The sequence below is a fragment of the Macrotis lagotis genome, chromosome 7, assembly GCF_037893015.1.
Source record: "Macrotis lagotis isolate mMagLag1 chromosome 7, bilby.v1.9.chrom.fasta, whole genome shotgun sequence".
Taxonomy (NCBI): domain Eukaryota; kingdom Metazoa; phylum Chordata; class Mammalia; order Peramelemorphia; family Peramelidae; genus Macrotis; species Macrotis lagotis.
In genome coordinates, this window is record NC_133664.1 from 17307758 (window position 1) to 17321425 (window position 13668).

General features: G+C 40.4%; 1 protein-coding gene across 2 annotated transcripts in view; it reads right to left on the reverse strand.

Annotated features, from left to right (window-relative positions):
* Nucleotides 1-13668, reverse strand: part of HIBADH (3-hydroxyisobutyrate dehydrogenase) — a 137026-nt gene that overhangs the window by 98842 nt on the left and 24516 nt on the right. For both annotated transcript variants that reach the window (XM_074195549.1, XM_074195550.1), the window contains exon 4: nt 12286-12407. In XM_074195549.1, coding sequence (XP_074051650.1) covers nt 12286-12407 — 122 coding nt within the window. The remainder of the gene's footprint in view (nt 1-12285; nt 12408-13668) is intronic.

The window sequence follows — 13668 nt, forward strand, 5'->3', positions numbered from 1 at the left end:
TAGGTTAAAATCAAATAGCAAAGATCTAAAGAGTGGTGAGTGAGGAAGTAAAGGGAGATGGACAATTCTGAGAAGGTTGGTGGTAAAAAATTGGGGTGTTAGATGATAACAGTTTAAAATGCAAGTGGGAGTGGTACACAGTACAGGCTGAGGGATGGTAATCTAATTATGTTTGATGAAGGAAGGAAGGAGGGTCCTATCAGAGAGAAGACAAGAAGATAGACTCCCAGGGAGTCTATGAGGTGGCAATGGTATCAAAGAAAAGTCCCTGACTCTGATAAGAAAAAGCCTTTTCCTCAGTGTCTGGACAAAAGGAAGAAAGAATGGATGAAGCTGTAGAAGGTCTTTGAGGTACCAAGTGAAGGAGGAGCTTCTTAAAAATATGAGGTTAGGCTTAAAGAGAGGAATGGTAGAGAAAGCACTCACCTTGGAGTGAGCTCAGCCTCAGTCTCGTCTCTGAGATGTTATGAGGAGCACATGTAACATACTTTTCAGATAGTAAAGCCCAATAAAAATGTTAGTTATTATTATTATAGGGAGAGTGGCACAGGACTTAGAAATCAAAACCAAGTTCAGAAGAGAATGTGAGAGCAGCAGTGTGGTACAGTAGCCAGAACCCTGATTTAAACTCTGGGAACCCAAGTTCAAATCCCATTCACCTTTGTGTGCTAGCTGTGACCATGAGCAAGTCAAAACCTCACTGAACCTGTTTTCAAATCTATAAAACAAGGGGATTAGACATGCTCTGTGATCCTTTAACTTAAAAAAAAAGTTTCTGTACAGCTTGGGAGGGCTCTACAGTGGATTCAGTCAGGAGGCTGTGAACCCTTCTCCATTCCCAGATTAAGATGACTAGGTCTGGATCTGGAAAGGCATCAGAGATGCTAGGAAAAGGTAGCAAAATACTGGCTGGTGGAGGGCCTCTCCCAAAACCTAACCCTAATTCTAAAAACACTTCCCAAAAGACCAGGCTCTCACCACCCACGGCCTTTTCTGCCCCCATTGTTAAGCCCCTCTTCCTCTTGAAACCATTTTTCTACTCTATATACTTTTTATTTATTCCTATGTGTAACTGTTGTAACCACCAACAGAAGAGAACCTGCTGAAGGATCTGGATTACCTCCTTTCTGCCTTTGAACCTCGAGCTGCCAGTATGGTCTCTGAGTAGTTTTGTCCAGACCTGTGATTTCTCCTGGCCTAAGGAATTCCAGGAAAGGCCATCCCCTCTGCCCTTCTACAGACAGAGGGGCCTGGAGCACTCAGGGGCCTATTGACAAGGCCTCAGACCCAGTCAATGTCATCATCACCCCAAGCCCCAGTTCTCCTGGATCAGTCTCTTCCTAGGCCAGTGAGCCCTCTTTCCTTTTTCTTTCCCCACTTCTACAATCACCAATGCCACCTCCTCCATAAAGTAGACTTAATTAATGGTTGGCAAATTGAGTAGTTCCTGTACTTAGACTAGATGTGATCTTGAAGTCCAAGTCTTACCCAAGATCCTGCTCAGAAGAAGTGCCTCCATGGCCCCCAAGATGCCTTTCAAAGTTACTTTAAGAGGATATATATGAGAGCCAACGTCACTAATTTCTTCAGCTGATAAGTTGAATAGTGTTCTATCATTTACATTGCTTTTTAAAATTTGGATAGTTTGAAATGCTGCCTTGTCCTTGTATCTCTTGTGCTTTTCCAGATCCAGACCCAGTCATCTTATCTGGGATGGAGAAGGGTTCACAGCCTCTTGAATGTATTCATTGTAGAGTCCTCCCAGCTGCATAGAAACCTTTTATAAGTTATGACTATCACTAAGAAGAAAACCTCATTTAAATTTATAAATTACTTCAGATGATAGAGGCAAAGCAAAGAATTTGATTTATTACAACACTGAGTTGCTGCCTTCATCCCAAAAGTCAGAAAGATGTTTGCACTTGTATTGCAAAGACCTAAAAAAAAAAATCTTAATTTCAAAGTTAAAGGGCCTAAATCTACAGGGAGAAATATTTTAATTTCCTTAAAGAGGAAGAAAAAAAGAAAGAAAACTAGATTTCTGCAGGAGCCAAAACAGGGTCTGTGCCATGTAGCACTTCTGCAAGCAGTGAGGAGTGTGATTAGAAAAGAGGATTCATTTCTTTCCCTGATTTCAGCTGGCACCTTGGCAGTTTTCAACCACTGAAAGCTATGCCACATGGAGATGGAATGAAGGGATCAGGGACCCTAGCCTGGAAAATGCTCACGGAGCAGTGATATGGGAGCAGCCTTCAAGCACATATGGGAAGATCTATCAGGCTGAAGTGAGGCTAGGATGGTTTTGTCTGGTCCCAGAGAATCCTGGGTGGCCAGGACTAAGAGGCCCCTAGAGACCTGATCTCAGGGATCCCAGACTGCCAGAGCCCCCTTGGGGGGAGCCAGGGCCCAACAGGCACATTCTGAAGATTCCTGCTGAGGCAATAGCTGGACCATAAGGCCTCGGAGGCCTCACCATGTCTGGATTCTGAGATCAACATTTCCATTTCAGGGTCCAGCCTAGGCCTTTCCAGCCAATACCCTCCCTCTCAGGCCTCTTACACTTTCATCTGGTTCCTGCCCCCCCATTCCCAAGAGCCTAGAAAACTGATGGGGCAAGCTAATGTAAATCAGTCTAGAGAGGAAAGGGTGGAAGGGGGTACACAGGCACTAAAGCAAATTGCTTCCAAACCCCTATTTCAAAACAAAGGATTTCATCCTATCATGGGGGAGAAATAGGTATAAAAACCAAGTTGGGCTACTTTTTATTTCATTGAGAACCTATTTCATGGAAAAGAGCTTTTGGCCACTAATACTAAGATTCCACTGTGAGATAGGAGTCCACAGGGCAGTATTTACCACGTTACCTGGTAAATAAAGACTTTCAGATCTGATTAAAAATGAGAGCTTTCACTGACCAGACATCAAGGCAACTGCCAACAGAAAATAACTACTGCACCTGGAGCACAAGGAAAGCTGCCAATTTTCCCCTACTATGGGAAACATTTTCTGGAAATTTTATTACTAAGATTATTTACATGCATTTTTATTATATTAAACTTTTCATGAAATGAGGATTTTTTAAAAAAAAATTCTTGAAACTAAACAAATACCACACACAACTCACTTCAAGATACTAAGAAAATCACCCCAGAAAGAATATTTCTAAGAAAATCTAGAATTGGTCAGCTGATGCAAGTCATCTGAAATCCTCAATACACCAGTAAGGTCACAAAGAAAACATCATCAAGCTGAAAAACTTCTTTATTCTTTAGAATTCATTATCAATTATTCATGTAGCACAGCACAACAGTCACATGAAAAAAGTGGAACAAAATGCCAGCAGCTCCATTGATGGGAACATAGAGAAGGTGAAGCTTGAGAGCCCATTCATTCTGAGATGGTCAGAAGTTAACTCTCTAGGCCCATTAGAAGTGAGCTACTTATCTCTTATACTTTATGTTTCTTCCTTAAGGATATCGTTTCTCTCTCATCACATTCAATTTGGATCAATGTATACCATGGAAATAATGTAAAGACTGGAAAATTGCCTTCTGTGGCGGGTGGGGGAGTGAAGTAAGATTAGGAGAAAAATTGTAAAACTCAAATAAAATCTTAAAAAAAAAAAAAAAGAAGTGAGCTACTGAGGCCAGTGGTCAGCTCCTTTCTCTTTGTAAATTGAGGGCTTAAGAAATTACTTATATACACTTAGGCCACCAAGTGGTGCAGTGTAATACTAGAAATCCAGAAGACTTGGATTCACATTCTGCTGGAGACATATACAAGCTGTATGACTCTAGCCAATTAACTTCTCTCTACTTCAGTTCCCTCCCTCCTAGGGTTGGTGTGAAGATACAAGTAGATAATATGCATAAAGTCCTTTTCAAACCTTAAAGCACTCTATAAATGCTATCTATTATTAGTGTTACTAAAACTAACATCTTCTGGTCCAACTTTGAGCCTTTTCAATGGTTCTCCCCATGCCTGCAATGCTCTGCCTCCTGGCTTTCTCAGACTCCAGGCTACCAATTTCTCCTCAATCTAGCTTGTTTATACATACTCATTTGTAAACTGTGTCCTCCATTAGGTTCTGTGAAACCTGAGGGCAGGGACTATCTTTTGCCTTTAAATTTCTAGCATTTAGCAAAGTTGATGAAGATTTATTGACTAATTGACAAGGTCATTTACAAAACACTACAGAGAAGAGAGATGAAAAAACATCAAAAATAAGCTGTTAAAGACAGCACTGTGTCAGACTTACCTGTAAACCAGAAAATTCCAAAAGCATTTTTAGCAAAAACTGGAAAGAGAGCAACATGTAGACTTAAAATGATAATTGACTGCATATTTGCAAATGTTGATTTTAAAACAAAAAAATTATCAATGAAAATAATATTTTTTTTCAAAATGGATTTCTCCGCCACCACATTTGTCTGTTATGCCCTAGGAGTCTGAAATGCTATTTATAGAAGGGAAAATAGCTCCAGAAGTAGAGTTAGACCAGAGGGGCTGGAGGGAACTACCTGTAAACAGAAGGCTGCTGCAAATGGTGCAACGTACCTCTAAAAAAGGTCTCAAAAGAGAGAAAGTTTCCATAAGAAGGGATTTCAAGTGATGTTTTCACCAAAACAAAAAAAAAGTTGCTAATCACCAGATCATATTATTAAAAATGAGACAGAACCAAGAATTTTAGATTTAAAGTGAGCAGGAACCTTAGTGATCATCTTTTCTACTTTCTTCATGTTAAAAAAGAAAAGGAAAAGACTTGGGAGATGCACTTGAAATCACGTAAGTAGCAAACAGAAAAAGATTCAAACCAGGCCTTCTGAAAAATAAAATAATAACATCAACAACAGAACTTACAGATTATCTTTAAGAAGACAAAATTTACTGATCAATGCAGACTCTGAAAACTGAGCACATACCAAATACCAAGCAAAATGTGTCTGGCAAGACTTAGGTATGAGGAGCTTGCTGTTACCTTTTATAACCAAACAAATTCCCATTACGCAACTGCAGACCTTGAAACATCTTTCAGAATCAACCAAGAAACTGCCCTAAAACTGGACCGGCAGAGCTGCTCCTGACCACACAGACAGACCCATGTCCCTGCACCAAAGGTTAACAGAGTCCAAACTATGTAAAATAAAAAGCTTTCAGATGATGAAGACTTCACAGAAGATATTAAAATCACGCTGTCCCCATCCTCCTTTCTCCTGATGAATTGTTCCAAAGATACTTTCAGAGAGTCCAAAGATAACTCAGGATTTTTACTCAGTTTAAAAAGCAGTTAATTTATCCACCTGTTTAACAGTCCACAGAACATTATATTTAAAAAATAATAGTATGGCAACTTGTCCCAGGATCATTTCTATTTGAACTCCACCAAAGATGAGAAGACCAAAATGAAAATAATAATACATTCATCTTCAAAGATCTGTTATTTCATTGGCACAGAAACACCTTCCCCAAAACAGACTGCAACTTACAGCCTAGAACACTTACAGAATTCATAATCTCAAGAGTGATCAGAAATGTAGAAAATGGAATGATTTCCCCAAGAGGACCCAGCTAGTTTCAGAGGCAAGACCTGAAACTAAGCGTTCCTGATTCCAGATCTTCAGCTCTATCCATGACAGCAGCAATGGTCAAACACATGGCCCACAACATTCCATCTATGGCAGGAACTAAATTAAAATGTAATTGGAAAATATTTTTTAAAATAAAAAACAAAAAGGATAGGTAATATTACATTTTAAAACTAAGTTGATATATGGCCTGTTTGAAACCTTCTATAAGAATTAGTAGCCCCTATTTCTATTTGAGTCTGACCCCCCACCCCCTCTGCACTATCCCAGACTGCCTCTCTGTTAACAGCAGCTTAATTCATAGAGAACTTTCAGGTTTAGCTAATTCTTTACATACATGAGCTCATCTGATCCTTAAAACAAGCCTGTAAGTGGATACCATGGAGATATCATACTACCCATCTTACAGATGGAGAAATTGAAACCAGGACCAGGGCAGGGAGCTGTCCATGGTCCCAGAATCAGTAAGTGGGAGGGGTTAGGTTCAAACTCAGGGCTTTTATGGGAAATTTCTATAGCAATTCACTTCTTTTTTTGGTTATACAGTTGACTAAAAAATGAAGTGAATATGAGATTCTGAAATAAATGTTTTGATTTTTTTAAAAAAAATGTCATTCATCTGTGCAAAATTCCACTTTCACAGGTTCTTCAGACAAAGTCTCTCCTGTGAAACTCTCCATGACAGCAGGTCTACAGATGTGATCAACAATCTGCTGAATCCGAGGAACAATCAAGGGATCAAGTATATATGTTTTCCGTGGGTATTATGGAAAGTATCCAACGTGAGATTCAATGAAAAAAAAATTTTCTATCAGTCTTTGAAGATAACATAACTTAATATACAAGTCCCTAACTATTACAAAGCTTCCTTGGTAAAATCCAGATTAATGCAAAAGAAATTGGCCTAACCATTCACAATGAAAAAATAATATGGATGAAAAATGTGGACTGCCAAGACTATAATACACAACCAGCTGGGAAGCTCAAATTAGTCCATCAATGAAAGTGTCTTGGACAAGCACAACAGATGGATAATTATTGGGGACAAACTGAGGCAGAGATCTGGCTTGATTTCATTTAGAAACCATTCAGTAATTTTAATGACCCCAAGTTCTTCCTAACAACACCAGCATCCCTTGTATAATGGGACACAGGCGCAGGAGCCCAATCCTAGCCCCTCCACTCTCTTCAAGTCAGGGCCATTCATTCTTCAAAGGCATTCAGAACTTTCTGGAGACTTGGTGGACTCAGGAAACTTAAAGGTCCATCAGAGTCCAAGGAAGTATCCAGAGAAAGCACCTGGCAGGTGCAGGTCACCCAGCTGAGAAATGACAAAAATCAGCTGAATCAACCTAAGCAGTCTTTCAATTCCTGGCCTTGTTAAAAGATCCTTCTGCTGCAGCTAAAAAAAGAAAAAAATCTTTTTGCTAACTGTTAAATGAGTTATTGCATCTCCTTTTGTTTCAATGTGAAATCCAATCTAGCAGGGAACTGGCTGGAGTGAGGCCCAGGTTAGAACACAGTATAAGCCTAGTGGTGTGTCTGCCAGTGTTGCTATCTAACTCCAGACTACAGGACACAATGTTCACAAACTAAGACAGCAAGTGATTCAAGCAAGGATGGAAGGGCCATGGTGGGTAGGAGCAGGTACCAATGTGGTCACCTCCATGACTTGCCTGGAATAGCCAACATGAAAGCCATCTCTGAGGAAATTTAGACTGAAAAATAAAGTGGGGAACAGCCACACTCAGAACAGAAGAGAACCAACTGAGTGAGCCAATGATATTCTTACAATGTAAATAGAGCAAGAAGAAGAAAATCTCCTAAATGTCTGTTAAATCCTTTGTGGAAAATTTGAGATAAAACTTGGCTGATTCCCACTGGATAAAAAAGGAATGTGCAGGCTAAGGGCTGGTTCTATGGAAGGTGTGCCAATACTGAGGATGGCATCTATACCTACCCTAAGGATTACTGGCAACCACTGTTATCCGACCATATGGAATAATGTGGACTAACATGAATTTCTAATACCTTCTTTTTAGTTTTCCAAAGTACCTACTTTGGGGCGGCTAGGTGGCGTAGTGGATAAAGCACCGGCCTTGGAGTCAGGAGTACCTGGGTTCAAATCCGGTCTCAGACACTTAATAATTACCTAGCTATGTGGCCTTGGGCAAGCTACTTAACCCCATTTGCCTTGCAAAAAAAACCCTAAAAAAATAAATAAAAATAAAAACAAAAACAAAGTACCTACTCTGTAATTAAAGGGGGCGAATAGACAATGAAACAAAATGGAAAATGAAGAACAAGGACTAGGACAACTTAAATGAAAAAGGACCCAAAGGAAGTTGAACCATGAAGTCCTGAAAAGGAGAGGATAAAAACCTACCTCCACACATAATGGAGAGATCAGGGGCATAAGCAAATTGTCAAAATCCAATGTTTGTTTTGCTTTTCTTTGTCACAAGTGGGAGTCAAATCTGGAGCATAGGAGAAAAGACTACATAGAGGAGAAAGGCATCAACGAAATGCTTCTAAAATATACATGACATTGTCTGATCTTGCTATCTCTTATACTTTATGTTTCTTCTTTAAGGATATGACTTCTCTCTCATCACATTCAATTTGGATCAATGTATACCATGGAAACAATGTAAAGACTGGCAAACTGCCTTCTGTGGGGGTGGGGGAGGGAAGTAAGATTAGGGGGAAAAACTATAAAACTCAAATAAAAATCTTTAAGTAAAAAAATAAAATAAAATATACGCATTTAAGAGTCTCTCGATGTAATAATGGGTCCTGCTGACTTAGGGATAATGCTTATTATAGTTAAGGCCAGGAGAAAATGGGTCTTTCCTCAACTCATGCCACCTGGAGTGCCCAGTCAGTCATTCAGGACACCATGTCTTAATCAAGTCCCTTTTTGTTGTTTTGTTCAACACGAATTTCTTTAACCTATACAATGGACAGATAAGATGGGGATGTCAGGAGCCAAGGAGAAGGCCACAGACCTCACTGGATCTTTCTCTTCTATCCCTGAACTGGGAAGGAGACAGGTAAAGAGGGCTGAGACTCCACTCAATCAATTGGCAAGCATGTAGCGCTGGGCAATGCCCTGAGAGGTACTGAGGGTACGAGGACAAAATCAAACCATGCTATTCTCACAGGTCCTGTGCAAGACCCAACGACATCCCTGGGCAGTAGGGACACATTAGAAATGTGTGTAGATAGGCTGACTGGTGGGAAAGAGCAGCGGATGCTCAGAACTGGTCCCCATTTTTAAAAAGGTAAAAGAATAGAACCTGTCAACTCCATGCCAATGAACTTGAGTTCTAATAAAATGCCAGAATAGATCATGAGAAGAGGCTTCGCAGAAAGGCAGTCAGGCTGACAACAAGGTTGGCTCTTGATAGAGAGGAGGTAGTCTTCAAGGGCAGAACAGCACAGACACTTTCAGGTGTGACCAAGATTGAACCTGTTTTGTTCCTGAAGATGGTTTCGTTGGGCAGGGAAAGTTGTAGGGGAGAAACAGGGCAGCAATAAAACGTTTTTAAATCATGCTAAGCTAAGTCACTTCCCTTTTTTCTACAAGGCTATTAGACCAGTTGATCAGGGAATAGCTGTAATCAGATTATGTTTAAATATCAGCCAAGCATTTAACCAAGAGTCTCAAGTTATCCTTCGGATAAGATATCCTTAACCAGGTGGTCAAGCAACAAGAATTTATTAGGTGTCTACTTTGTGCCAGACCCTGAAGACAGGAATGTCCTCCAGAAGCTGACATTCCATTGGCTTGAAGAGACCCAAGTTCTATGATGCATTCTGGTGAGTTCTAAACTGTCTGAATGATACTCTAGGATGGGCACTGACAAAATGGACATAGTTCCAAGCAAAGCAACCAGGCAAATCAAAAAGGTACAAAGACTGGTAGAAGGAACTGGGTATAATTACTCTAAACAAGAGAAGCCTTTGAGAGATGTAATAAATGTCTTCAAATATTAAAAAGGCCATCATGTGAGAGATTCCACATTTTCTGCTTAGTCCCGGGGGGGGCCAGAACAAGGAGTAAGGGAACAGATGATGACAAGTATAAGATGGAGGCTCCCTAACAATGTGATGTCCCCCAAAAGTAAAACTAGCCAGTCCTTGGAGGTAACAGACAAGCCCTCCCTGGAGGTCCTTACGCAGAGACTGGTATGTTGTACAGGGGATTCTAGGCCTAGGGCGGGCTGGACTGGATGGTCAATGAGGCTCTACTCCCCTCAGACTCTGAAGTCCTCAAATGGACTGAACAGAAGCGATCTTGACAAAGGGCTGCCACAGGACTCAGCTCCAGGAAGGAGAGAGAGACAGCCTTCATGAACTCATGGAAGAATGTGTTTGGAAAATAGCCCAATTCAGTTTAACTGAAATGTATGTTAAATAAAAGGGAGAAGTGGAAAACAAGGCTGCAAAACCCACACTGCAAAACAATGAGAAACAAGAGCCTGATGATCAGTGCCCTTAAATGCTTGGGAAAACCTAAATTTAATTCCCATGAGCAGCAAAGGACCAAGGAATATCTTGGAGACCAAGGGATATGGTCAGTCCCGTATTATTTGGCAGATACATGAGGGATGAAGGGTTACCTGGCCCTGGAGCCCAGAAAGCTCGAGGTGAAGGTCGATTTGAACCTGGCTGACTGCGTGACCTCAGAGAAGTCAGCTAATTTCTCAGGGCTCTAAGCCATAAGTTGCAGAGTGTGCCAACCAATATTCACAGAGGGCATTTCCTCATCTGGAAGTTACTGTACCACAAACATCACAGGATCCAGGCCCTAGTCTGGTCCTTTTGTGGACAGACTAGAGTGATAAGAAATTAGAGGCAGAGACAGACCAGACAAAAAGTGAAGAGGCCAGCCAACCATTCTGGACAGCAATCTGAAACTCTGCCCAGAAGGGCACTCAAACTACCCTTTGATCCCGCAATGCCACTGTTAGATCTATATCGCAAAGGAATAATTAAAAAGGAAAAAAGATCCACATGTGAAAAAAACATTCATAGCAGCTCGTTTTTGTAGTAGCTAAGAACTGAAAGTTAAGGGGATGTCCAACAACTGAGGAATGGCTGAACAAGTTATGGTATATGAATGTGAAGGAACACTACTGTTTTGTAAGAAATCATGAGTACAGGGCAGCTAGGTGGCACAGTAGATAGAGCACCAGCCCTGAAGTCAGGAGGACCTGAGTTCAAAGTCGGCCTCAGACACCTAATACTTACTCAGCTGGTGACTCTGGGCAAGTCACTTAACCCCAATGCCTTGCAAAAACCAAAACAAAACAAAACCAAAAAAAAGGAAAGAAATCAGGAGCAGGCAGATTTCAGAAAAACCTAGAAAGGTTTCTACAAACTGATGCTGAGTAAAATGAGCAACAGAACAGAGTACACACTAGATGCCACTTTGCAATGATAACTATGATAGATTTAGCTCTTGGCAATACAATGATCAAGAACAATTCCAAGAGATCTGTGATGGAAAATGTCATTCATAAAGAAAAACTCTGCTATCTGAATGTAGACCAAAGCAGACTATTTCACTTATCTTAATTTGTTTTTTTCTTTCTCAAGATCTTTTCCCTTTTGTTCTGATTCTTTTTTCATACAATGACAAACATGGAAATATGTTTAACATGACTGTATATGTTTAAGCTATATCAGATTACTTGCTGTCATGGGAGAAAGGAAGAAAAGGAGTAGAAAAATGCGCAACTCAGGATCTTGCAAAAAAAAAATGAATGTTGAAAACTATCTTTACATGTAAATAGAAAACAATATTAAAAAAAGGAAGAGGCCCCGAACTAAGGTATTATAGATGTAAATGGAAAGGAAAAGGGAATGGAATCAGTCCAAAATTATGTATTTTACATAAATTACTAAGCTGTATACCTAAAAGTCAGTTAACAAAAATCAAGACAACTTCAAAATTCCTTAATTGATTACTTTTTTAATTTTTCATTTCACAAAAACTACATTAACTTTCCAATAAATGCAGTGATACTATAAGATATTATGACTACTAAGTAGTCAAATTATAAAAAATACCAATCATACAAAAGCAGATGCACCAAGATGGGAAGACTAGCTGTTACAAGTGATCTCATCAATGAGCCTATTCCTGTTCTGGATTATTTTATAGCATAATTAACAAAATTTGGGATAGCCTTTCAGTCATCTACATTTATAAATCTACCAAGGGGTGGGAGAGTGGGGGCATAGCAATCTGCTGTTTTACATAAATTAACAGTATGGGAAATTAAGACTTCTACAGCAATCCTTGAGACAAGGTGGGCAGGGGTAAGAGCAGATGCCCTGAGTTATTCTAAAGCCAGGAGGGGCAACTGTTGGTGACAGGCAGGTAGGAAGACAGACAGGCAGAGAGTCCAGAAAACAGCAGACAGACAGGCAGGCAGGCAGGCAGGTAAACAAACAGGTAGGCAGGCAAGCAGACAGACAGACAAACAGATGGCAAGCAGGCAGGCAGACAGGAAGACAGAGAGGCAGCAAGAGCAACAGACAAGCAGGCAAGCAAGCCAGGCAGGCAGATCAGACAGACAGACAGACAGACAGGCAAGCAGGAAGAAAGGAAGGTAGGAAGAAAGGCAGGCAACAGGCAGACAGAGAGGCAGGCAGACATGCAGGTGTCTTAAGTTTAACTACTACTCACCACCAGAAACAGGGCTATCCATGAAAACTGCTCCCATTTTTTCAGCTTCCTTTGCCAGCTCTTTTGACACAGCAGGGTCAATTGTACTGGAATCTATTAATAAAGAGCCCTTCTTCACCTTCCTAAGGAAAATATAAAAATGTCTATTATTTTGTTTTGAATAGATAATTCATATTAAAAACATAATGGAATTAGCATTTTTGCCAATCATTCCAAAACAATGAAGCAGGATAAGTCAAATCAGGTCAAATTAAAGGGTACTACCCAAAACAGGCCATTTTCCCACTCTCAATTGCAAAAGCAATAGGAGAAATTAATCTCACTGATGCTGGCTTAAAAAAAAGTGAGATGCCACAGTCATAACTAAAGTGAGCATAAATGGGGCACAAGCTAGCTTCTTTGTCCTCTATAGACCACTTGGACAAATTTCACATTGCTATCTACAGTTTCCCTGAATAAACTATACATGATAGAAAGACAGAGTGAGAGACAGAAAGGGACTGAGGGAGGGAAAGAGAGGGAGAGACAATGCTGGAGGGGGAAGAGAGAAAGGGGAGATGGAGAGGGAAAAGGAAGGGAGAGGGAAAGAGGGGGAAAGGGAAAGAGGAGAGTGTCTCTATCCCCCTCTATCCTCTATTCCCCCCCTTTTATTTTGGGTATTGCAACTTTTTTGAAATAATGATCAAACCAACTAGCTGAAAGAGAAAGCAGCAGAGAAATAAATCTGGGCATTCCATAGAGAGTCATCATTTTTTTTTTTTGTTCTCTTTGGTAAGTTAACATAAAAAGGGATAAGACAAAAATCCTTCCCATCATTACCTTCCTCTTATGATTATGTTGGCCACTAGGGGGTGCCACAGGGCACAGAAGCCCTGGGTTCAACTCCAGACTCAGCCATTTACTGACTGGAGGGCCCTGGGCAAGAGTTTAAAAAACAAAAAAATCACCTCTGTCTGCCTCTGTTTCCTCATCTGTAAAATAGGGCTAATCCAAGTTCTAATGGGAAGGATACCATCCGATCTTATTTGTCATTTTTAAATGCCACTTGGGAAAGCTTCAAGTGTAATGGGAGTGAGTGCAAGCTGTTCTCACTAACAAAAAAGAAAAACAGAACATTTCTCTTCTTCAGTTAATTCCCATGGCTCCAAGACTATGAATGACAAGACAATATTATGATGCCTTTGTCCCTTCCTTCCCTCATTAGCTCAGGGCCACAGTCTCTGATAGAGGGAGTATGGGATAGGTTGAGGAATACAAACTGATTTTGTTAAGAATTCACATCCAATTATTTTAATGTAAGTCGAGGAAAATGAAATCTGATTCACAAAATCTGGTTTGATAAACTTCTCCAAAGCACATCTGCTCTGTAACTCAACACAATCT